Source organism: Eurosta solidaginis, chromosome 5 (assembly GCF_040869045.1).
Source record: "Eurosta solidaginis isolate ZX-2024a chromosome 5, ASM4086904v1, whole genome shotgun sequence".
Taxonomy (NCBI): domain Eukaryota; kingdom Metazoa; phylum Arthropoda; class Insecta; order Diptera; family Tephritidae; genus Eurosta; species Eurosta solidaginis.
In genome coordinates, this window is record NC_090323.1 from 79,975,587 (window position 1) to 80,000,324 (window position 24,738).

A 24,738-nucleotide genomic window follows, 5' to 3' on the forward strand; every position below is an offset into this window, starting at 1 on the left:
TACTTTTTCACAAATTTTCACGTTTGTGATCTGCCTCGGCCCAGCTCACAAATTAGTGATTGCTTTTGTGAGGCTGGAGACGCGAGACAGCTTACAGAATGGCAAATTGTCTCAAAAGTCATTTTCAACCCAAACAGTCTCTAATAGTGACTACAACCGGCTTACTGAATTCAGCTGTAGGTGTGAATTGCCTCATAAGAATACATACAAAGAATATTTTGTAGTGCAGTGCAGTGCTGTGTAGTTCAGGCTAATGTGGCCTTACCTTTATGGAAACATTTTCCGATCTCTACTTACTAGTAAAATATTTTGTTTTTATTTAATTTAATAAATAGTGAAACTAATTAGCTCATAAGAATACATACAAAGAATATTTTGTAGTGCAGTGCAGTGCTGCGTAGTGCAGCCTAATGTGGCCTTACCTTTATGGAAACCTTTTCCGACCTCTACTTACTAGTAAAATATTTTGTTTTTATTTAATTTAATAAATAGTGAAACTCTTTCGTATAGAGATGAAATGCACTTTGGATGGTGGAAACACGAGAGGTTCTATAAATTATTCGGTGACTTTTGGTTTTAGTAACTTCATTGTCATTTCACAGTCTTTGCGAAGGCAGTTCAGTCTCTATCGAAATTTGGTGGCGACATGTTTGTGGAAGCCGATAATGACGGTATGCTGTTACGTACACTTAATTCAACCAAATCTGCGGTCGGGACGTATCGGTTCAATAAAAGCTTTTTTGAATGTTATGAAGTAGGCCACCAAGTGGAAAGTTACTGTAAACTTGACATGAAGGCATGTCTCAACGTATTCCGCAGCACGAAACAGGTATATGTATGTACGCGAAAGTTAATTATAATCAAGAAAAGTGTGACTAGGCTATAAGAACGACTGAATGACATGCATAGTATGCAGATGTTTAGTCAAGGATTGAATTCATTCAATCGAAATCATTGCAGAAATTCTGGAGGAAACATGCTTAAGCTGCAGTCTCGTCAATATACATATATATAGGTAGTCTGTGGCGATTAATGCAAACACTCCTTAACCATCAGCGGGATAGGGGGCTTAGAATATACCCGTTGTTGTTGTTGGTGTAGTAATGCGACTAAAATACCAAATCCCTGCAAAAATCGCGGGTAATAGTCTAGTTGAGGGGTCGACTGCTAATACGCTACCAAAAATATCGAGAGAGGTGTCAAACGACGCATCTTGACATCAGTATTAATAATCCGAAGGCGGAAAATAAAAATTGTAACGCGTTCAAAAGATAACGAAAAACCGAAAAAAGACCCGCGGGTACCTCCGAAGCCGGGGGTCGGATCCATAGTATTTTTGCGCAGAACACCTTTCTGCGTTGGCGGCATTCGGACGCGATTATAAAAAGTAACCCTGGGCTACGCCATGCCAAGTCCGGGTGTGTGGTATAACCGTGGCTACCGCCACGGTGATGCACAAATTTTTTTGTGGATACAAACACAACAACAACCACATGGAAATCGCCAACTTCAAATGCAAATATCTCCGGACAGAGATAAAATTTTTCTTTTCCGCCATCGGATTATTGTTCTCGAGATTAATACGCGTCGTTTGACACCTCTCTCGATATTTTTGGTAGCGTATTAGCAGTCGACCCCTCAACTAGACTATTACCAAATCGCGAGTACTCCATGCATGCATGTATGGAGTAATCGCTATGGACTACCCGAGTGCTTCAAAATTAACCACAATTCATACAAAAAATATGGTCCAATTAACATTGCGATGTCCTGTTGTTGTTGTTGTAGCAATGCTCGCCCCACCTAATAGCCGCGACCGATCACAAACTGTCATCAATATCCTCTAACGGGAGTCCAAGGAAACTTGCCGTTTCAACTGGGGTGGACCATAAGGAAAGGGGTGCTAGAGGCGTTGGTTCCACATTACAATTAAAAAATGGTTGGTGTCATGTGGGGACACATTGCAAGCGGGGCATACATTTTGTATGTCGGGGTTGATTATGGATAGGTAAGAGTTTAACCTGTTACAGTATCCAGAACGAAGTTGAGCAAGAGTGACACGCGTTTCCCTGGGGAGTATGCGTTCCTCTTCCGCGAGTTCTGGATATTTTTCTTCAAGTACTGGATTCACCGGGCAATTCCCGACATAAAGGTCCGACGCCTGTCTATGGAGTTCACCAAGGACCTGCTTGTGTTTTTTCGCTTCATACGGCTGGGTTCTCAGGTGCCTTATTTCCTCAAAATGCTTACGGAGATGACTCCTTAGGCCCCTAGGCGGTGCTGGTTCGTCAATCAGATGTCTGTTGGGATGCCCAGGTTTCTGGGTATTCAACAGAAACTGTTTGGTCAGCATCTCATTTCTCTCCCTGATGGGGAGTATTCTCGCATCATTATGCAGATGGTGTTCTGGGGACATAAGAAGACAGCCCGTGGCGATTCTGAGAGCAGTATTTTGGCAGGCCTGTAGTTTCTTCCAGTGGGTAGTTTTTAGGCTTGGCGACCATATGGGTGACGCGTAGCACGTAATCGGCTGGCTAATCGCCTGGATCAAGCTGTCTTATAAGGTCGCGTTCCCTCGCTAAGCTCGCGGCCTCCACCGGGAAGTGGGGCCGGATTTCGGGAATTCTCCTGGCGGGTATGAAATGTGCCGAGGCGGATTCAATGACCTTACGGAAGGCACGCTCCCCTTGGCGGGCATCAGTCGGGATAGGGAGGGCAGCAAAGCTGCTGTCTGTTGCAGATTTATATTCTTCCCACTTTCCTTTTTTGAAGTTTAAAAAGTGCGTTTTTCGGTGACGATGAAGTCGGCGGTACGCTCGAACGAAATAAGTATGGGCAGGTGGTCGGATGCCAATGTTACCATCGGCTGCCAGTTGACGCAGTTTACGAGTTCTGCGCTCACGATTGAGATATCTGGCGAGCTATGACAGCTTCCTACCATACGTGTGGGGGCGTCTCCGTTTATTGTGCAGAACGTCGTTTCTCTTATTTGATCCGCCAACATCTCACCCCTACTGTCCGCCCGCAAGTTTGAATGCCATAGGTCGTGATGGGCATTGAAATCGTCTAAGATAATGCGATTGTTGCCAGTGAGTTAGGGCGGTATCCACTGGGGCAACAGGTGACAGGAGGGATGTAGATGTTGATGATTTCTATATTAGCATCGCCTGACCGGACAGATAGGCCTTGACGTTCTAAGACATTGTCCCTGCGGTCGATGCCAGGATCAAATATATGATAATGCACAGAGTGGTGTATAATAACGCGAGGCCGCCTTCATTTCCGCTCTCGCGGTCCTTCCTGTGGACATTATACCCGGAGCAGGTCTGCAATGCAGATCTTGCTGTGAGTTTAGTCTCTTGAATCGCAGCAATGCGGATGTTGTGCCGCTTCATGAAATCGACTATCTCCGTAATCTTCCCAGTTAGTCCATTACAGTTTAACTGCAGAATTCTGAAGTGCATGAGGGGTGACGCCGCCACTCTAGGGGTAAGTGACGGGTGACTACGCCTAGGTTGTGGAAGGCCAGGACGCAATTGCTGTTGTGGCCTTGGGACTGGGGGCCCTTGGGCAAGCATTGGGGTACCCGGATGATTTGGGTTTCCGACCTGGCAACATGGCGCGATGAAACCCGTCGAGGGGTTGCCGTCGCGGAGACCAGAACATCTAGGAAAGTGACACCACCCAAGGCAGGAGCTGCATTGAGCGGAAGTCGCAAACCTATATATTCTGTGCTGGCAGACGGTGCAAACGGAGGTAGGGACTAAGAGTCTGTTTCCCTGACCTGCACGATTGCTGCCAGAAAAGAGGGGGGGGGGGGGGGAGAAGAAGACGGGGGCAGGGGCTGATGCTCAGCATTGCTACCAGCTCTACTACGAAGGTAGTAGTTATGAGTGGTATCAGCTGTTTGAGTTGTTGGCGCCGTGGGGCGCGAGCAGCAGCGGGTACTTGTTGTGGCTTGCTGAGCAGCAAGGCTGCTGGAAGGTAGTGGAGGGGCGCTTAGGCGTAGACTACGGGACGCCCTTGGGCGTGAGCAGCAAGGAGCCACAAAAGATTTATAAAAGTTACGTGGACGTCGGGTTTTGGGATCAAGCCCAGAACAACCTGTCCGATGCAACCATCCCTTTCACGAGACACATTGAACAGAGTATGTCCGTCCTAAAAAGATTCTTTTCTGGCAAATGCAGCAAAACCATTTCTCAGGACCGGGGTCAGGAGACGGACCCGGATTGGGTTCGATACCTTCCCGGAGTAAGAGAATATGTAGCAGTCCTGCTGCAAGGAGCTGCTGGGAGGATGACAATTTTTGGGGGGGACGAAACAAATTAAATGGGGTCACACTGAAATGACAGTCCTTGGTCGGGAAAAATCCCGAGTCGCTCCGGTACATAGAACCGACTGCCTTGGGAAGCGTTTCTTTATCTTTTCCCCAAGTACTGCCAGCGAGGGATTTGAGGATTTTGTTACGGCTCTGAATTCTCGGAACAATTGCGGCTGCGTGCTCACCAAAATGTAGATCCTGATCAAACGTCACACCCAAGATTTTGGGGTGTAGGACAGTCCGTAGCGTAGTGCCATCGACGTGGATGTTCAAAATGGTCGACATTTGGGAAGTCCATGTTGTAAATAAGGTCGCGGAAGATTTAGTCGGTGATAATGCCAGGTTTCGCGAGGCAAAGAAACTGGAGAGATCAGGGAGGTAGCCGTTTATTTTATTGCATAGGGCATCGATCTTTGGGTCTGGGCCTGTGGCCATTATTGTGCAGTCATCGGCGTAGGAAACGATTGTGATTCCTTCCGGTGGTGAAGGTAGCTTAGATATGTAGAAATTAAACAAAAGTGGGGATAGGACACCACCCTGTGGCACCCCTTGTTTAATTCTCCTTGGTTTTGATGTTTCGTTTCTAAATTGCACCGATGGCTGCCGACCACCCAGATAATTTGCGGTCCACCTTTTAAGACATGGGGGAAGGGTAGACCCTTCCAGGTCTTGCAGTAACGAGCCATGGTTGACCGTATCAAAAGCTTTTGATAGGTCTAGCGCTACGAGTACTGTTCTATGATGGGGGTATTAGATTAGATTAGATTATTTATTTATTACGGCCAGAAGCCTAATTCGTAAATTTGAAAATATTACAGTTTTTTATCTTATAGCTAAGGTTTTACAATATTCATATAATTTTGTTTTAAATACTGTTATTTGGTTGCAACTTTTTATATCCATAGGCAGTTCATTGTAACTTTTCAGACCCTTGTAGAAAATGTTCTGTTGATCAATTTCAGTTCTAAAAAACGGCAATTTGAAATTATGTTTGCTCCTCGTATTTATGTTGTGAGTTTGCTCAACTAATGCTATATTTTTATTTAAATACTCAGGTACATTTCCATGTTTAATATTAAATATGAATTTCATGGAGTGGAAAAAAATCTTTTGTTTCACACTTAACCAGTCTAAAGTCTTCAACATGTCAGCCGTTCGTGTATCTCTAGGTTTCTGAAGAATAAATCTCATGCATCTATTTTGAAGCTTTTGGAGCTTGTCTACTTCTTTATCCGATATTATGAAAAGAATGGACGGGCAGTACACGAAGTGCGGTTCTATAACTGATTTATATAAGATTATTTTGTACTTTTTCTGAATGAATTTCGTTGTTCTCTGCATCACTCCTATTTTATTAGCAGCTTTTTTAATTGTATAATTTATATGATCTTCAAATTTGAGTTTATTATCAATTATTATTCCTAAGTATTTTATACTGTTAACTCTTTGTATGATTTCATCATTTATTTTTAGCTCGGCTATATCCTCCTCATTGATATTCCTCCTTGTTATTATCATATATTTAGTTTTATTTATGTTTAGTTTCAGTCTATTACCACACAACCATTTATATAAGTTATTTATTTCATGTTGCATTTTGGCGAGTGCAGTATTAATATTATTTTCACTTATCATAATTAATGCATCATCCGCAAAAAGTCTAATTTCACAACCTTCGATAGCATTGACTATGTCATTTATGTATATAAGAAATAATATAGGTGCCAATACTGAGCCTTGAGGTAACCCTATGGGTACCTCTAATTCATCCGACGTCACAGCATTTATAACTGTTTTCTGCTTTCTCTGCTTCAAATAGTTGCGGAACCATTTAAGTTCAATATCAGTTATGCCAATCCGCTGCATTTTTTTTATTAATATCTCTCTATCCACCGTTTCAAAAGCTCTTTTGAGGTCAAGGAAAACTGAAACCACTACTTTTTTGTTGTTTAGCTCTTCTTTCCAATCAGTATCACCAAGTTCAGCGCTGTCTCACAGGAGTGTTTTTTCCTAAATCCTGACTGTTGGTAGACTAATATATTATTTACTTCAAGATGATTCACCAACTGATTCTTAACAACGACTTCGAGAATTTTAGCATCACTTGGCAGGGTATTTATGGGTCTAAGTTCTTCAGGTTGCATTGTCTTTTTAACTTTTTCCACAGGTATTATTGTTGACGTTTTCCACATTTCAGGTACTACACCATCTTCTAAGCTGTTATTAATTATTTGAGCATAGAAATATCCGGTATACGATATACAATCTTTTAGTACACCTTCGGATAGCAGTTTTCTTCCACCTATTTTATATTTAAAGTCTGTTAAGATATTAATAACATCATCGGTGGTAATTTCAGCAAACTTTAATTTTGAATGGACTTGTGTATCCTCTAGTGCTACTTGACAGGTTTCGATGTTATTATTAATTTCAATCACACTGTTTACAAAAAATCTATTTAGACCATTCGCCAGATCGGTTTCGTTTTCAACCAGTATGCCATCCAGTATAACCTTTTTTATCCCTTCGTTATCTTTAGTTTGGTTAACCGTTTGTTTGAGATATTTCCACATTTCTTTAGCATTATATTCATTCAAAATGATTTTATTCTCCATATACTTTATTTTTTTCAATTTGACTAATTTTTTGTAAGACCTATTTATATTTTTATATTCATCCCACTCTCCAGTTTGTAACGCACGCGTGTACATATTGTATTTATATTTATTCATTTGTGCCAATTCTCTATCATACCATTTATTCATTAACTTAATATGCACTTCTTTTTCGTAGGTTAAACTTTCCATAGCCTGAATCATTATATTATTAATTAATTCGACTTTTACATCAATTGATAAGTTTATAGTAAAGTTGAAGTTAAATGATCTAAGGACGGTTATTAAAATATCACTATTATATTTGTCCCATGCTATGATTTTTTTGGTCAGTCTCATCTTGTATACTTTGGACGTTTTAATATTAAATTTTATAGTTTCATGATCAGATATTTTGTATTCCTGCAAATTATTACAGAGAATTTCATCCGAGTTTGAAAATAATAGATCAATTTTCGATTCACTTGTATCTGTGATTCGCGTATTAAATTCTATTTTTTGGCTCATCCCCATCACAGCAAATATCTCATTTAATTTAGTACTATATGTCGAAATGCAGTTCATGTTAATATTAAAATCACCGACTACTATATTATGGTTACTTTTTTCATATTTATCTATTAGAATTTCATTTAGGTATTCAACAAAAGCTGCATCACTAGTGCTCGGCGAGTGGTACAGAACTCCAATCTGCCACTTTTTATCAACCTTCTTCAGTTTTATTACAATGCACCAAACGTTTTCATTTATGTTATCATTATAGATTACTTTAACATCAATTGTACTATGTACATAAACTAACACACCTCCTGTGTGCCTACTGTGGGAATCACATCTTATCATTTTATAGGTTGCTATTTTTAATTCATTGTCTATAATATCTTTGGTTGTACAAGTTTCAGAGCACAGTATGATGCCTGGTCTATGAACTTCCGCCAACACTTCCAACTCTGATTTGTTAGCTACTAGGCTATTTATGTTTAAATAGATGCATTTAAAGTCATTGTTGATGTCCTTTGTGGATCGTTTTTGGTACTTTGATACTCTACGTTGCATAACATTAGCATGTTCCAGGTGAGCCAGTGGCCTGATTGTTAGTTGCTAGTATCCTAGCCTTTGTTTTTTTACATTTAAGTGTTTTAAGTAGACAGGGCAATGTCTGCTATTGCAAGGGTGATTGGTATCAAGCCCTAGATTTAATTTCTCATTAGCCCTAATACAATTTATGCACATGTTTTTTGGTTGTTCCTTGCACTCCATGGGTTTATGTTTACCCAAGCATTTGCTACAAACATCTTCATTATTGCATTCACTAGCTTTATGGTTGTATCCTTTACATTTAAAACACATTGTTATATCAACACCATCGTATACTTTGCACCTTTCCCATCCTATATTCAGTTTATCTAATTTTAACGCTTCAGTGAATATTTCCACATCCACCTCAACTATTGCATTATAATAATTTTTGTGACTAACTTTAACATTATATTGCTTAATAATTTTTACTTCACCCTGTTCAAAGCATTTATTTTGTTTTCGTAGACATTCAGTTAATTCATCACCATTCTTTTCAAATTGCATACCTGTTATAAATAGTCTTGGTTTATATTCACGAGGTATCTTTATCTCATATTCATTGCTAATTTCTTTGTCCATTATTTCTTTTATTTTGTCTCTTTCATTTTCATCAACACTATCGATCACCATAATACCATTATTACCAGCTTTAATATCTGTTATCTTTAGTTCCTTAGGATTAATTTTATTGTTTAAATCTTTCTTGGTTTTTTCACACGATTGTTTTACTTTCGGTTTAACAATAATAGGATTACGTTTCTTTAATTCAGGCACTGTAGTAACTTTGCTTTTGTTTTCATCTTTTTTATTATTATTTTTCATTACTTCTGCATATGACAGCCCTTTTTCCTTATTATTACTACTAATTTTCTTTATTTCGTTACATACCTTTTCATTGTCTTTACCGATTATTTCAGTTTTATTTTTCACTTCTTCTATCATTTCATATAAGCTTTTTATCTCACCAATTTTTTTCTCAAACAGCTTTTGTGATCTTTCCATAGTTGCTACTCTTTGAGTATATCGACCCTCTACAGCTTCCAATAAAGCCTTTATTTCATTTTGGCTTTTCTTCATCACCTCTTCAAACTCATATTTATACTCATTTAATATTGTATTGTTTTTCTTCACACTCATTTGCATTTCTTGTAGCACCAAGTCTACATTCTGAATATATGTAACACATTCATCACACATAAATCGTGCCATAGGTTTTTCCTCAAACATTTTAACACAATATTTATCAACACCTGCACATGCAAGGCTTAAATGGTACACTTTATTACACACACCCTCGCATCGTATACCTGTCTCTCCTCTTATAGAGTGATTGCATTTCGCGCACATACCCATTTTGCTTTTGCCTTATTTCGATTTACTTCACCGTTTATTAGTATATGTATGTGTTTAAATTTGTTTATTAAATAAATTTATTTGAGTCTTTTTTCTCAAAGTTAACTCCTATTATATTAGGAATTCAATACCGTATTATTACATTATTTGTTACATTTTGTGAAGCGCGAACAAAACACTTTATTTTGCACAACTTTTTATTAATTTTTTAAAATGTTTTACCACAATTTTCCTGCTCGAAAAATTATATATATGGATGATATTGTAGTAGCAACGAGAGGGTTAGAAGAACACCCACTAAAACACATTTACATAGTCATGCTTCATAAAATGAATATTGATTTAAACCGCAATTTATCTGGGTGCTAATGGCATTTAGCGCGGTGGTAGTGCTATGGAGTTTTCTGAAGCCATGCTGATGAGGGGCTAGCTGCAAATTTGCTTGGAAATAAGGGAGCAAAATGGCTTCAAGCGTCTTTGCCACTGGCGATAGGAGAGATATCGGACGATACGACTCAGCTATGTTAGCTGGTTTCCCAGGCTTTAGTAGCGGGACCACCTTGGCCATTTTCCATTTCTCAGGTATGACAAAGGTGGAAAGATATAGGTTGAAGACATGCGCTAAATATTTGAAACCCTCTTTCCCTAGGCTTTTAAGCATCGGCATGGATATGCCGTCTGGGCCCACTGCTTTGGATGGTTTAGAACGACTAATGGCGTCCTCAACCTCTTTAGCGGTGATGGTGATTGGTGACGCGCTGAATTTGTGTTTATGTGCGTGTCTATTGGCTCTACGTCTATCTTTTTCGACCGTAGGATGCATTATATATTGTCGGCAGAAAGCGCTCGCGCATTTTTTCGCGTCCGACAGCACTTTGTCGCCAAAGGCGAAGCAAACTTTGTCTTTGTGCTTAGTCGGATTCGATAGGGACTTTACGGTGGACCAAAGTTTACCCACACCGGTAGAGAGGTTACAACCTCTTAGGTGTTCCTCCCATTTCGCCCGCTTGTGTTCATCCACAAGCAATCTGATGCGTTGGTTTATATCCCTTATTTGGGGGTCGCCTGGTTCAAGCTGTCTTATAAGGACACGTTCTCTCGCTAAGTTTGCGGCCTCCGCCGGGAAGTGGGGTCGGATTTCGGGAATTCTCCCGGCGGGAATGAAATGTGCCGAGGCGGATTTAATGACCTTACGGAAGGCACGCTCCCCTTGGCGGGCATCAGTCGCGATAGGGAGGGCAGCAAAGCGGCTGTCTGTAAAGGATTTATATTCTTCCCACTTTCCTTTTTTGAAGTTTATGAAAGTGCGATTTTCAGTGACGATGAACTCGGCGGTAAGCTCAAGCGAAATAAGTATGGGCAGGTGGTCGGATGCCAATGTTACCATCGGCTGCCAGTTGACGCAGTTTACGAGTTCTGCGCTCACGATTGAGATATCTGGCGAGCTGTGACAGCTTCCTACTATACGTGTGGGGGCGTCTCCGTTTATTGTGCAGAACGTCGTTACTTCTATTTGATCCGCCAACATCTCACCCCTACTGTCCGCCCGCAAGTTTGAATGCCATAGATCATGATGGGCATTGAAATCGCCTAAGATAATGCGATTGTTGCCAGTGAGTAAGGCCCTGATATTAGGGAGGTATCCACTGGGGCAACAGGTGGCAGGAGGGATGTAGATGTTGATGATTTCTAGGTTTGCATCGCCTGACCGGACAGATAGGCCTTGACGTTCTAAGATATTGTCCCTGCGGTCGATGCCAGGATCAAATATATAATATTGCACAGAGTGGTGTATGATAAACGCGAGACCGCCTCCATTTCCGCTCTCGCGGTCTTTCCTGTGGACATTATACCCAGAGCAGGTCTGCAATGCAGATCTTGCTGTGAGTTTAGTCTCTTGAATCGCAGCAATGCGGATGTTGTGCCGCTTCATGAATTCGACTATCTCCGTAATCTTCCCAGTTAGTCCATTACAATTTAACTGCAGAATTCTGAAGTGCATAAGGGGAGACGTCGCCACTCTGGGGGTAAGTGACGGTTGACTACGCCTGGGTTGTGGAAGGCCAGGACGCAATTGCTGTTGTGGCCCTGGGACTGGGCGTCCTTGGGCTAGCATTGGGGTACCCGGATGATTTGGGTTTGCGACCTGGCAACATGGCGCGATGAAACCCGTCGGGGGGTTGCCGTCGCGGAGACCAGAACATCTAGGAAAGTGGCACCACCCAAGGCAGGAGCTGCATTGGGCGGATGTCGCAAACCTATATATTCTGTGCTGGCAGACGGTGCAAACGGAGGTAGGGACTAAGAGTCTGTTTCCCTGACCTGCACGATTGCTGCCGGAAAAGAGGGGGGGGGGTGGAGAAGACGGGGGCAGGGGCTGACGCTCAGCATTCCCACCAACTCTACTACGAAGATAGTAGTTATGAGTGGTATCAGCTGTTTGAGTTGTTGGCGCCGTGGGGCGTGAGCAGCAGCGGGTACTTGTTGTGGCTTGATGAGCAGCGGGGCTGCAGGAAGGTAGTGGGAGGACGCTTAGGCGTAGACTACGGGACGCCCTTGGGCGTGAACAGCAAGGAGCCACGAAAGATTTATAAAAGTTACGTGGACGAAACAAATTAAATGGGGTCACACTGAAATGACAGTCCTTGGTCGGGAAAAATCCCGAGTCGCTCCGGTACATAGAACCGACTACCTTGGGAAGCGATTGCGATGTCCTAGGACTGGACCATATACTCCAGCTACGCATTACATCAGAGAAATCCATGGAGTACCCACAGTCCAATAAACATCGTGTAGTGATTACAATCGTTAAAAACGAGCAATGATAGGCGTACAATATGTTCGTGTAGAAACATGAGTTGGTCCATTGCTGCATCACAGTGGACTATAATGGTAAGTACTCCAATGTTCCTCTTGGAACTAAGGGGTGGGGAGCGCGGGATGGCCTAAAATTTAATGTGGTTGTTGTTGTTGTTGTAGAGCTTCGCCCCATCCAATAGGTGCGACCGATCACAAATTGTCATCAATATCCTCTAACGAGAGTCCAAGGAAACTTGCTGTTTCAACAGGGGTGGACCATAATATGAAGGATGTTAGAGGCGTTTGTTTCACATTACAATTAAAGAGATGGTAGGTGTCATGTGGGGACACATAGCAAGCAGGGCATACATTTTGTATGTCGGGGTTGATTCTGGATAGGTAAGAGTTTAACCTGTTACAGTATCCAGATCGAAGTTGAGCTAGAGTGACTCGCGTATCCCTGGAGAGTGTGCATTCCTCTTTTTTTGGGTACTGTTCTTTGAGAAATGGATTCGCCGGGCAATTCCTGGCATAAAGGTTCGATGCCTGTTTGTGGAGTTCACTGAGGACCTGCTTGTGTTTTTTTTCTTCATAAGTTCTCAGGTGCCGTATTTCCTCACATTGCTTACGGAGATGATTCCTTAAGCCCCTGGGCGGTGTTGGCTCATCAATCAGATGTCTGTTGGGATGCCCATGTTTCTGGATATTCAACAGGAACTGTTTGGTTGGAATTTCGTTTCCCTGCTGGGGAGTATTGTCGCCTCATAATGTAAATGCTGTTCTGGGGACATAAGAAGACAGCCCGTAGCGGTTCTAAGAGCACTCTTTTGGCAGGCCTGTAGCTTCTTCCAGTGTGTAGTTGCTAGGCTTGGCGACCATATAGAACGCGTAGCATGCAATCGGCTGACCAATTGCTTTGTAAGTGGTAATGAGCGTTTCTTTGTCTTTTCCCAAGTACTGTCAGCAAGAGAGAGGTCGCGGAGGATTGGCGATAGGAGAGATATCGGGCATTTGCCACCTTATAGAAATAGGCTTCTCCTTATAAATCTGCCAACTTTAGAAAATCGAAGAACTTTAATCGGGGTAATGTTCATTCACAACTTATTATGGGCGAGATCGACTCATCTGATTTTGTTAGTCGACTAAATTTTCCTGTTCCTGGTAGAACGTCTAGGCACTTTGTGCCTTTTTATTTACCACTTTGCCGGCAAAATTTTGCCAAAAATAATCCCCTCTGAAGCTGGTGTTCGCACTACAACAACTTGTATAACTGCATCAGTTTTGAATGTTCGTTTTCCGAGTTGCATAATTCAAAACTGTCACGTCTGGCCTGATATTTTGTACTTTCTCTCATATGTATTGTTGAATTTAATTATTTTTATGCCCCTATTACCGTTTACAACTCAACTTTGTTGCGTTGTAATTAAAACAACTCAACTTTAGGACAACTCAACTCCTGTTTGGTATTACGAGTTACAACTTATTTCAGTTGAAGTTGAATTGAGTTGCCAACTTCAGAAAGTGATGATTTGATAGATAAATGAACAGATGATCAATTTGTGGCGGAAATTTAAGCATTTGCAAAAGTGATTTTGTTATTAAAAGCAAAACGGATATTATATGAAATTGGCAAAATTATAAAGATTATAGAAACTACTATACTAAGGAGCTCCAAAGTGCGCGAAACAAATATATATCTAATAAAATTGATACTTCAAAAGACCAAAAAGCAATGTGGAGAACAATAAAGCAACTCGTATTAAACGAGGAAAGAACTGAAATAGGCAAAATGATTGTGAAAGGCCATGAACTAAAAAATAAAGTGGAAATAGCTAATGAGCTTAATACATTTTTTTTTTGAAAGTGTTGAAGAGCTCAACAGAGATATTCCCCAAGTGTCATATACTATGTTAAGCGATTTGGAACGCAATTTAAATTTAAAACACTGGACTTAAACGATCTCTTTAGCGTTATTAAAGTCATGAACAAAAAAAAAAGATTACAACCGCGTCTCGACAAAAATTATACTGTGCGCCTCCGAAATAATAGGACCAACCCTCCTGAAAATTATTAATATTTCTCTAAAGAGTGGTGAGTTTCCCAGCAACTGGAAAATGTCCATGGTGGTACCAGTGGAAAAAGTAAAAAACGTGGTGAATCCAGAAGAGTTTCGACCAATTAATATGTTAATGACCGAGAGTAAAATACTTGAGGAAGTGGTACACAAGCAATTGGAAGCCTGTATGGAGAAGAATCAACTGATATCCGAAAACTAATCAGGATTCCGGCAGCGACATAGCTGTGAGACAGCGTTAAATTTAGTAATTTCTCACTGGAAATCAGAAATGAATGAGGGAAAATGCATAGCTGCTGTATTTCTGGACTTCAAGCGAGCATTCGAAACAATTTACAGGTGTATTGAAAATGAGAAGGTATGGAATTGAAAGTGAGAAGGTATGGAACTGATGGAGTCGAAAATCAGTGGTTCGAAAGCTACTTGAGTAACAGATGGCAACGCACGAAAGTCACAGAAGGCATCTCAGAGCCTGCACAAATAACACTAGGCGTACCACAAGGTGCAGTGCTTGGTACTCTTCTGTTCCTAATATATATTAATGATATGGAAAATATACTACAAGGAGTTGAAGTCTGTCAATTTGCAGATGATACTGTAGAGTTATCTACTTATAACAAATATACTTGTTATATTTTATATTTCTTATTATATTAGTTATTTTTTATTATCAAAAAATTAAAATATTTGAGTCATCAAAAATATTCTTTTAAAAATAAAGTTTAAATAAATTATTCTAAATTATATAGAAAATTATTATTTTCTATATCTGGCGATCCTTCTGACCTATTCTCGATTTACGCGATAACAAAATTACGAAAATCACTGATGGAAATTTCGCTGTTTTTGTGCATATAGATAACAATTATTTAAAGAGTTCATAATTTTGAAAGTGATAGCTAAATGTAAAAAGAAAAGTCGAATTTTCATTTCAACAAATCGAACGATCTACAAGCAATATAAATATTACACCATCATTGAAGATTAGCTCACACATTTCTACTTACATACAGATGTCCTTACATAGATTTAACTCAAATTTAACAAAATGTTTTCACTAATACGTAAAATACTACAAGTGCATTGCAATGTAGATGTGATAGCGGCATCAGCAAAAAGAATCCAAATTGTTAAAAAATTTAGTGTGTGAAGAAATAAGTATACGAGAACAAAAAAAAATTACTGAACAAATTCCAACGAACATTTATCCATCATCAGATATTTTGCATTTAAGTAACATTCCATCATCGTATACTGATGAAAACATTAAAAAACGTTCACCTCTAATAACTTCGAAGTTAAAGCATTCAAATTTTTCCCCAAAAGACCGTAAAATGACGCTACTTCAACTCTCATCGGTGGAAGAAGCCTTTTTGCGCTTATCAAAATACACAATCATCAACTTTCAGAATCGAATCATTTACGTGTCACTTTCTCCAAATTCAACATCTAAGCTATAACTCTTTATGTTGCATTAAAATCGAATCAACTGCAATCCGATTAAGAATAAATAAAACAAAACAGTGAATAATCAATCAACCAGTACCAGTCTTAAAGAGACAGATCATCAAAAAAAAGTGCTAATAAGAAACTGATACAAAAGTAACAGACGAAAAATCAAATCAATTAAAAACAGAAGAGAAACAAACAAAACAAAAGGTTCAAGAACGAATACTAAAAATAGTAAAAATCAAACAAATTTCTAATGTACAAAATTTTTATTATTGATCATTTAATTGATCAACAACATACTCATACAGACATATGTAGTCTCAAAATCTAAAACAACAACAACTCTAACTCTATATATATTAACTAACAATTATAATAGATTAATTCTATACTTACATACATATTTATGTGTGTGAATAATTTTAAATTCACTATTCCAACGTTATTATTATTAAAACATACTTTTACTTTTATTCAAACAATTTTTAAATTAATTACTCTTATTAGTGAATATCTTCTATACGTTTTACATATATTTTGATTTCTTAGCTTCTTCTTCAGTATATAAGTAAATACAATTATCAATTATGTATACAAGAACTTTAACAAAAACAAATGTTCAAACCCAAAATACCTCGTTTTCAACAACACAAAAAATAAAAAAAGAAATAACTTCAAATTTTTAAAATCAATTTTAAAAAATCTCAAAATATTACTTAAAATAAAATTTATTCACATATATCAATTCTTTCATATTGAAATTAAATTCATATGACAATTTCATATCACCTTCAAACGAATTAAGGAATCAACTTTTCATTCCTTATCAACAACTTGGACATACATTATGCAGAGTACAATTATATATTGAACATACATTCTGCATAATACAAGTTTTTAATTTTTGAGTAATTGTGCAAACAAAGTAGCCATCTACTATAATTCAACCTCATTCTAGGTTCATGAAAAACATAATTATAATTGACAATATTTAATAAACAGCTATTAAGTTATTTTTAACCTCAACAACATAACAATAACACAACCAAATATTAATATACATAAACTATTAATACAATAACTAAATATAACAACTAAAATAAGCTATCAAGTACATCGAATCGTCAAAAGATTGAGTACTTACATCAATACCAACATAAACTTTTTACGCAATCAACACAAAATTATTAACATTAAAAAAATTTTTTTTCATTTCACTGGAGGGGGAGTATATGTAGAGTTATCTACTTATAAAAAATATACTTGTTATATTTTAAATTTATTCTGATTATATTAGTTATTTTTTTTATTATCAAAAAATTAAAATATTTGAATCATCAAAAATATTCTTTTAAAAATAAAGTTTAAATAAATTATTGTAAATTATATAGAAAATTATTATTTTCTATAGATACACTACTATATACTACCGGAAATTCATGTCAGGAGTGTATTGCTAGGTTGAACTATTACACTCACAGATGAAAAACAGGCTGCAAAAACTACAAAACAAAGGGGTGCGGTGCATACTATTATGTAATAGGCTGACACCAATCACATATATATATGTTAGAAACTCTGAAATGGTTAAATATCAATCAAAGAACAATTATGAACGTACTTCTTTTTGTGTTTAAAATGAAATATCACCTACTACCAAAGTACTTAACGAGCCAAATAGCATATGTAGGAGATGTGCAACCCTACGGCTTAAGGAACAAGAATGATTTTAGAATTAAATTTTATAAATCCAATAAGGCACAAAATGTTTTGATGTATAAAGGCCTAAAACTTTTTAATGAATTGCCAAGCAATATAAAAAACGAAAGAAATATTAATGTATTTAAAAGACTGATAATATATCATATTAGAGAACATTATAGCTCACAATGAGCCAATAAGCTATTGCTAAGATTACCGATTTTGTATTACTAAAGTGTACCTGAAAGTTTTAAATAGCTACGGCTAATAAAGAAGGTAATAATAATAATAATAAAAAAAAAATTTATTTTATAATGGCGAAAATTTTGGCGACTTATGTCGCGAATACGAAAAACATTCGCGTGATCATTCCAATCCCTTAGAACTGCCAAGCACCAAGTAAGAAAATGTTTAAGTGACAAATGATGAGCTTCAAATGAAGTTATTTTGCAGATTTGAAGAAGCATCTTGCTCATTACTAAACACAATTAAGGACCATTTCCGCAAACGCGTTCGAGGGAAGGCTTCATCCCCATTTTAAAATTATGCGCCACACTGAGATTCTTTGCTGATGGCAGCTATCAAAAATGCTGTGGAAATTATTTTGGTGTTGGACTGGTTTTAGATCTTATTGAGGAACATATTTGTAAGAAGTGGATTAAAACCTAAACAGCAAAAATTGTATTTTACTATAAAACAGGACTCCCAGGAGTAGTGGGTAGTATCGATTGGACTCACGTTCGCATAATTTCATCTATTTTGGCTCCATCCGAACTGCGACCAGTCTCGTCCAAATTCGGAATGTCGCTCCATAAAGTCAAAAAGTTATTCAATGTAATCCTTCGTTTAAACGTTGTTTTTTCTATAAATCTGTACAAAATTGTTGATTATTGTTTGATTAAAAAAGGTTTAACTACCGGCTTTCAATTTTTTGTTTTTATTAGATAACGTTTTATGAGACCGTGCACCATCTAACTTTTATAAAAGGTGGTATCAAAAGACTCGTTTCGACCTCTGTTTTCAGGATCCGAAAGCGGAAATCAAAAATTTCTGTCGACAAATATTTATAACAACCCACAAAATTGCCCGAGAGGGTCTGAAATATGAGGCCCGATCCACAGTTTTTTGCACAGAACATCTTTCTGCGTTGGCGACCTTTGGCCGCGATTTGTAAAAATAACCCTGGGTGGGTCCAACGCATTAGTATGTACAAAAAATCTGGCAAAATACAATCACAGAATTAAATTTTTAATTTTTGTTTTCGGATTCTTAAATCGGAGGTCGAAACATGTCTTTTGATACCAACTTTGAAAATTTTTGTTAAAAATTAGGCGGTGAACCGTCTTCTAAAACTGCTAGTAATCAGTTGTAAGATTTTGACGTCTTTGACAACTAAACCAACACAAGGTTGTAAACGGTAATGCCACAAAAAGTTGTTAAGACTAGACAACTAAACCGTCATTTTTTTTGACAGGTTGAGTTGTAATCTGTAATACCAAATTGCGAAATTTCAACCCAACCAGAGTTGAGTTGTAAACGGTAATAGGGGCATTCATTGTAACATTAATTTTATGTTTTATATATCTTAGTAGTCGAAAGCATTGTGTAGTTGTTGTAGCAGTGCTTCGCTCCACCTAACAGCCGCGACCGATCACAAATTGTCATCAATATCCTCTAACGGGAGTCCAAGGAAACTTGCTGTTTCAACAGGGGTAGACCATAATGAAAGGGGTGTTAGAGGCGTTGGTTCCACATTACAATTAAAGAGAGGTTGGAGTCATGTGGGGACACATTGCAAGCGGGGCATACATTTTGTATGTCGGGGTTGATTCTGGATAGGTAAGAGTTTAACCTGTTACAGTATCAAGAACGAAGTTGAGCAAGAGTGACACGAGTTTCCCTGGGGAGTATGCGTTCATCTTCCACAAGTTTTGGGTACTTTTCTTTGAGTACTGGATTCACCGGGCAATTCCTGACATAAAGGTCCGACGCCTGTTTGTGGAATTCACCAAGGACCTGCTTGTGTTTTTTGCTTCATACGGCTGGGTTCTCAGGTGCCGTATTTCCTCAAAATGCTTACAGAGATGACTCCTTAAGTCCCTAGGGGGTGTTGGCTCATCAATCCTATGTCTGTTGGGATGCCCAGGTTTCTGGGTATTCAACAGGAGCTGTTTGGTTAGCATCTCATGTCTCTCCTTAATGGGGAGTATTCTCGCCTCATTATGTAGATGGTGTTCTGGGGACATAAGAAGACAGCCCGTGGCGATTCTGAGAGCAGTATTTTGGCAGGCCTGTAGCTTCTTCTAGTGGGTAATTTTTAGTCTTGGCGACCATATGGGTGACGCGTAGCACGTAATCGGCTGGCTAATTGCTTTGTATGTAGTCATGCGCGTTTCTTTATCTTTTCCCCAAGTACTGCCAGCGAGGGATTTGAGGATTTTGTTACGGCTCTGAATTCTCGGAACAATTGCGGCTGCGTGCTCACCAAAATGTAGATCCTGATCAAACGTCACACCCAATATTTTGGGGTGTAGGACAGTCGGTAGCGTAGTGCCATCGACGTGGATGTACAAAATGGTCGACATTTGGGACGTCCATGTTGTAAATAAGGTCGCGGAGGATTTAGTCGGTGATAATGCCAGGTTTCGCGAGGCGAAAAAACTGGAGAGATCAGGGAGGTAGCCGTTTATTCTATTGCATAGCTCATCGATCTGTGGGCCTGGGCCTGTGGCCATTATTGTGCAGTCATCGGCGTAGGAAACGATTGTGACTCCTTCCGGTGGTGAAGGTAGCTTAGATATGTAGAAATTAAACAAAAGTGGGGATAGAACACCACCCTGTGGCACCCCTTGTTTAATTCTTCTTGGTTTTGATGTTTCGTTTCTAAGTTGCACGATGCCTGCCGACCACCCAGATAATTTGCGGTCCACATTTTAAGACATTGGGGAAGGGTAGACCCTTCCAGGTCTTGCAGTAACGAGCCATGGTTGACCGAATCAAAAGCTTTTGATAGGTCTAGCGCTACAAGTACTGTCTATGATGAGGGTTTTTATTTAAACCGCAATTTATCTGGGTGCTAATGGCATTTAGCGCGGTGGTAGTGCTATGGAGTTTTCTGAAGCCATGCTGATGACAGGCTAGCTGCACATTTGCTTGGAAATAAGGGAGCAAAATGGCTTCAAGCGTCTTTGCTACTGGCTATAGGAGAGATATCGGACGATACGACTCTCCTATGTTAGCTGGTTTCCCAGGCTTTAGTAGCGGGACCACCTTGGCCATTTTCCATTCTTCGGGTATGACAAAGGTGGAAAGAGACAGGTTGAAGATATACGCTAAATATTTGAAACCCTCTTTCCCTAGGCTTTTAAGCATCGGCATGGCTATGCCGTCTGGCCCCACTGCTTTGGATGGTTTAGCGTGACCAATGGCGTCCTCAACCTCTTTAGCGGTGATGGTGATTGGTGACGCGCTGAATTTGTGTTTATGTGCGTGTTTGTTGGCCCTCCGTCTATCTTTGTCGACCGTAGAATGCATTATATATTGTCGGCAGAAAGCGCTCGCAATTTTTTCGCATCCGACAGCACTTTATCGCCAAAGGCGATGGAAACTTTGTCTTTGTGCTTAGTCGGATTCGATAGGGACTTTACGGTGGACCAAAGTTTACCCACACCGGTAGAGAGGTTACAACCTCTTAGCTGTTCCTCCCATTTCGCCCGCTTGTGTTCATCCACAAGCAATCTGATGGCGTTGGTTTATATCCCTTAATTAGGGGTCGCCTGGATCAAGCTGTCTTATAAGGTCACGTTCTCTCGCTAAGTTTGCGGCCTCCGCCGGTAAGTGGGGCCGAATTTCGGGAATTTTCCCGGCGGGAATGAAACGTGCCGAGGCGGATTCAATGACCTTGCGGAAGGCACGCTCCCCTTGACGGGCATCAGTCGGGATAGGGAGGGCAGCAAAGAGGTTGTCTGTAAAAGATTTATATTCGTCCCAGTTTCCTTTTTTGAAGTTTATGAAAGTGCGTTTTTCTGTGACGATGAAGTCGGCGGTACGCTCAAGCGAAATAAGTATAGGCAGGTGGTCGGATGTCAATGTTACCATCGGCTGCCAGTTGTCGCAGTTTACGAGTTCTGCGCTCACGATTGAGATATCTGGCGAAATGTGATAGCTTCCTACCATACGTGTGGGCTTCTCCGTTTATTGCGCAGAACGTCGTTTCTTCTATTTGGTCCGCCAATATCTCACCCTTACTGTCCGCCCGCAAATTTGAATGCCGTAGATCGTGATGGGCATTGAAATCGCCTAAGATAATGCGATTGTTGCCAGTGAGTAAGGCCTCGATATTAGGGCGGTATCCACTGGGGCAACAGGTGACAGGAGGGATGTAGATGTTGATGATTTCTAGGTTTACATCGCCTGACTGGACAGATAGGCCTTGACGTTCTAAAACATTGTCCCTGCGGTCGATGCCAGGATCAAATATATAATATTGCACAGAGTGGTGTATGATAAACGCGAGGCCGCCTCCATTTCCGCTCTCGCGATCTTTTCTGTGGACAGTATATCCAGAGCAGGTCTGCAATGCAGATCTTGCTGTGAGTTTAGTCTCTTGAATCGCAGCAATGCGGGTGCCGCTTCATGAAATCGACTCCGTAATCTTCCCAGTTAGTCCATTACAATTTAACTGCAGAATTCTGAAGTGTATAGGGGGAGACTTCGCCACTCTGGGGGTAAGTGACGGGTGAATACGGGTTGAGGAAGGCTAGGACGCAATTGCTGTTGTGGCCCTGGGACTGGGCGTCCTTGGGCAAGCATTGGGGTACCCGGATGATTTGGGTTTGCGACCTGGCAACATGGCGCGATGAAACCCGTCGGCGGGTTGCCGTCGCGGAGACCAGAACATCTAGGAAAGTGGCACCACCCAAGGCAGGAGCTGCATTGCGCTGATGTCGCAAACATATATATTCTGTGCTGGCTAACGGTGCAAACGGAGGTAGGGACTAAGAGTCTGTTTCCCTGATCTACACGATTGATGCCGGAAGAGAGGGGGGGGGGGGGGCTGATGCTCAGCATTGCTACCGACTCTACTACGAAGATAGTAGTTATGAATGGTAGTAGCTGTTTGAGTTGTTGGCGCCGTGGGGCGCGAGCAGCAGCTGGTACTTGTTGTGGCTTGCTGAGCAGCGGGGCTGCTGGCAGGTAGCGGGGGGGGGGGGGGGGGGGGGGGGGGGCGCTTACGCGTAAACTACGGGACGTTCTTGGGCGTGGACAGCAGGGAGCCACAAAAGATTTATAAAAGTTACGTGGACGTCGGGTTGTGGGATCAAGCCCAGAACAACCTGTCCGATGCAACCATCCCTTACACGTGACACACTGAACAGAGTATGACCGTCCTAAAAAGATTCTTTTCCGGCAGATGCAGCAAAACCATTTCTCAGGACCGGGGTCAAGAGACGGACCCGGATTGGATTCGATACCTTCCCGGAGCAAGAGAATATGGAGCAGTCCCGCTGCAAGGAGCTGCTGGGAGGATGCCAATTTCTGGGAGGGACGCAACAAATTAAATGGGGTCACAGGAAAAAATTGTATTCCCTCATCGCCAAGGTGTTTAAGCATTGGCATGGCAATTCCGTCGGGGCCTATCGAATTGGAGGGGTTAGCCTCACGGATGGCTGCTTCAAACTCTGTGCGGTGATGGTAATGGGTGCGACGTCGTGTTTATGTTTATGAGCTAGTCTGTTAGCACGACGTCTGGCTTTGTCTACAGAAGAATGTATAATAAATTGTCGGCAAAAGCCGCTCGCTCATTTCTTTGAATCAGATAAAGTTTTATCACCGAAGGCTATAGATACTTTATCATTGTGTTTAGTTGGATTATACAAGGATTTGACGGTTGACCACAATTTACCAACACCCGCAGAGAGCTTGCAGTTCTTTAGATTGAAAAGTTAATAAACAAGAAGATGTGTTGACTTTGATGGTCAGATCAATATTCCTTTTATTGCAAAAATTATTTCCCTTTTTATAGCTAATTACTTAACCTACACATTTACAAATATCCTAATACTAACAACTAAAAATAAGTACATTTGTATTACAGAGTATATATGTAAATTTGTATTGTTATGCATATATGTAGATTTGTATTAATATGCACATATGCAGTATATGTAGATTTGTGTTATTATGCATATATGTAGATTTGTATTGCTAAGCTATATATATATATATTTGTATTACTATGCATGCATGTAGATTTGTATTAATATGCATGTATGTATATTTGTACTACCATGCATATATGTATATTTGTACTACCATGGATGCATGTAGATTTGTATGCAAAGTCAGCAGATCGATATTCATGTGAAATGGGAATATTTGGTTAATTCATATTCTTGGTTGTATGTAAATAATAAGCAGAATTTATTAGCTATGAACGGACAAGGGTTTCATATTCGGCATTCCATTAATGTTAGCTAACCGCTGTGTTAGTTCAATAATTTATGTTGTATAATATTGTAATATGATTGTTACTAAGAAGTATTTAGCATAGAAGTTCATGATGCGTAATGCCATAAATGTATTGCATAGGTGGGCATGACGCATAATGCTACACCATCCGCCTTAGAAAAAGAGTATTATATAATTTTTTTGTGAACAATTGTATAAGACTCTGTTCGCATTTGAGTGATTTTACCTTAACTTGAAATTGTAGTGAAAGAGGTTGTGTATTTTGTTTCTAATTTACTGACCTTGATACTTTTATTATGTTCAAATTTTATATATGTTTTTTTTCAATATTTTGTACAAATCTTTTTCAAATTTTAAATTTAACGATTATTTTACGTATAGGAAAAATTTTAAATTTAACAATTATTTTATCTATTTTACTTATTTATATATTTTATTTATTTTATAGCCGGATTTTAAATGTGTGCACTCACTTAAAATCCGCTTGTCTTTGGAAATTTTTATTAACTAACCGAGTAAATTGGAATACTATGGTTGAACCTGGTTTTTATTAAATTCTGAGTTAATAATAGATTTTTTTTATATTGGTATTACCGTTATCATTTTCTAGTCAATTGAAGTAAGAATATTTCTTACTACTATTCAATTCTATTTAGCGTAAAAGATATTTCCTATTACTATTTCCTATTCTATTTTACCGGAGTTAAAGTAAAAAATATTTTTCCTAAAATTATGATATCTATAAAATCGAGTTTTTATAGCTGAAACACCTCATACTTATATATATTTCTTTAATTATTTTTATTAAATAACACCTTTTCATAGTTATATCATTTTATTAGGGTTACATTAAACTTAGAACCAATAAAAAA

General features: G+C 39.4%; 1 protein-coding gene across 3 annotated transcripts in view; it reads left to right on the forward strand.

Annotated features, from left to right (window-relative positions):
* Positions 1-284: 284 nt before the first annotated feature.
* Positions 285-24,738, forward strand: part of Rad9 (cell cycle checkpoint control protein Rad9) — a 69,846-nt gene continuing 45,392 nt past the window's right edge. Inside the window, exons 1-3 of one of the 3 annotated variants that reach the window (XM_067786562.1) lie at positions 285-456; positions 511-546; positions 603-835. In XM_067786562.1, the coding sequence (XP_067642663.1) occupies positions 411-456; positions 511-546; positions 603-835 (315 nt within the window). In that variant the 5' untranslated portion in view covers positions 285-410. The remainder of the gene's footprint in view (positions 457-510; positions 547-602; positions 836-24,738) is intronic. The other 2 variants (XM_067786563.1, XM_067786564.1) reach the window with 2 other exon arrangements.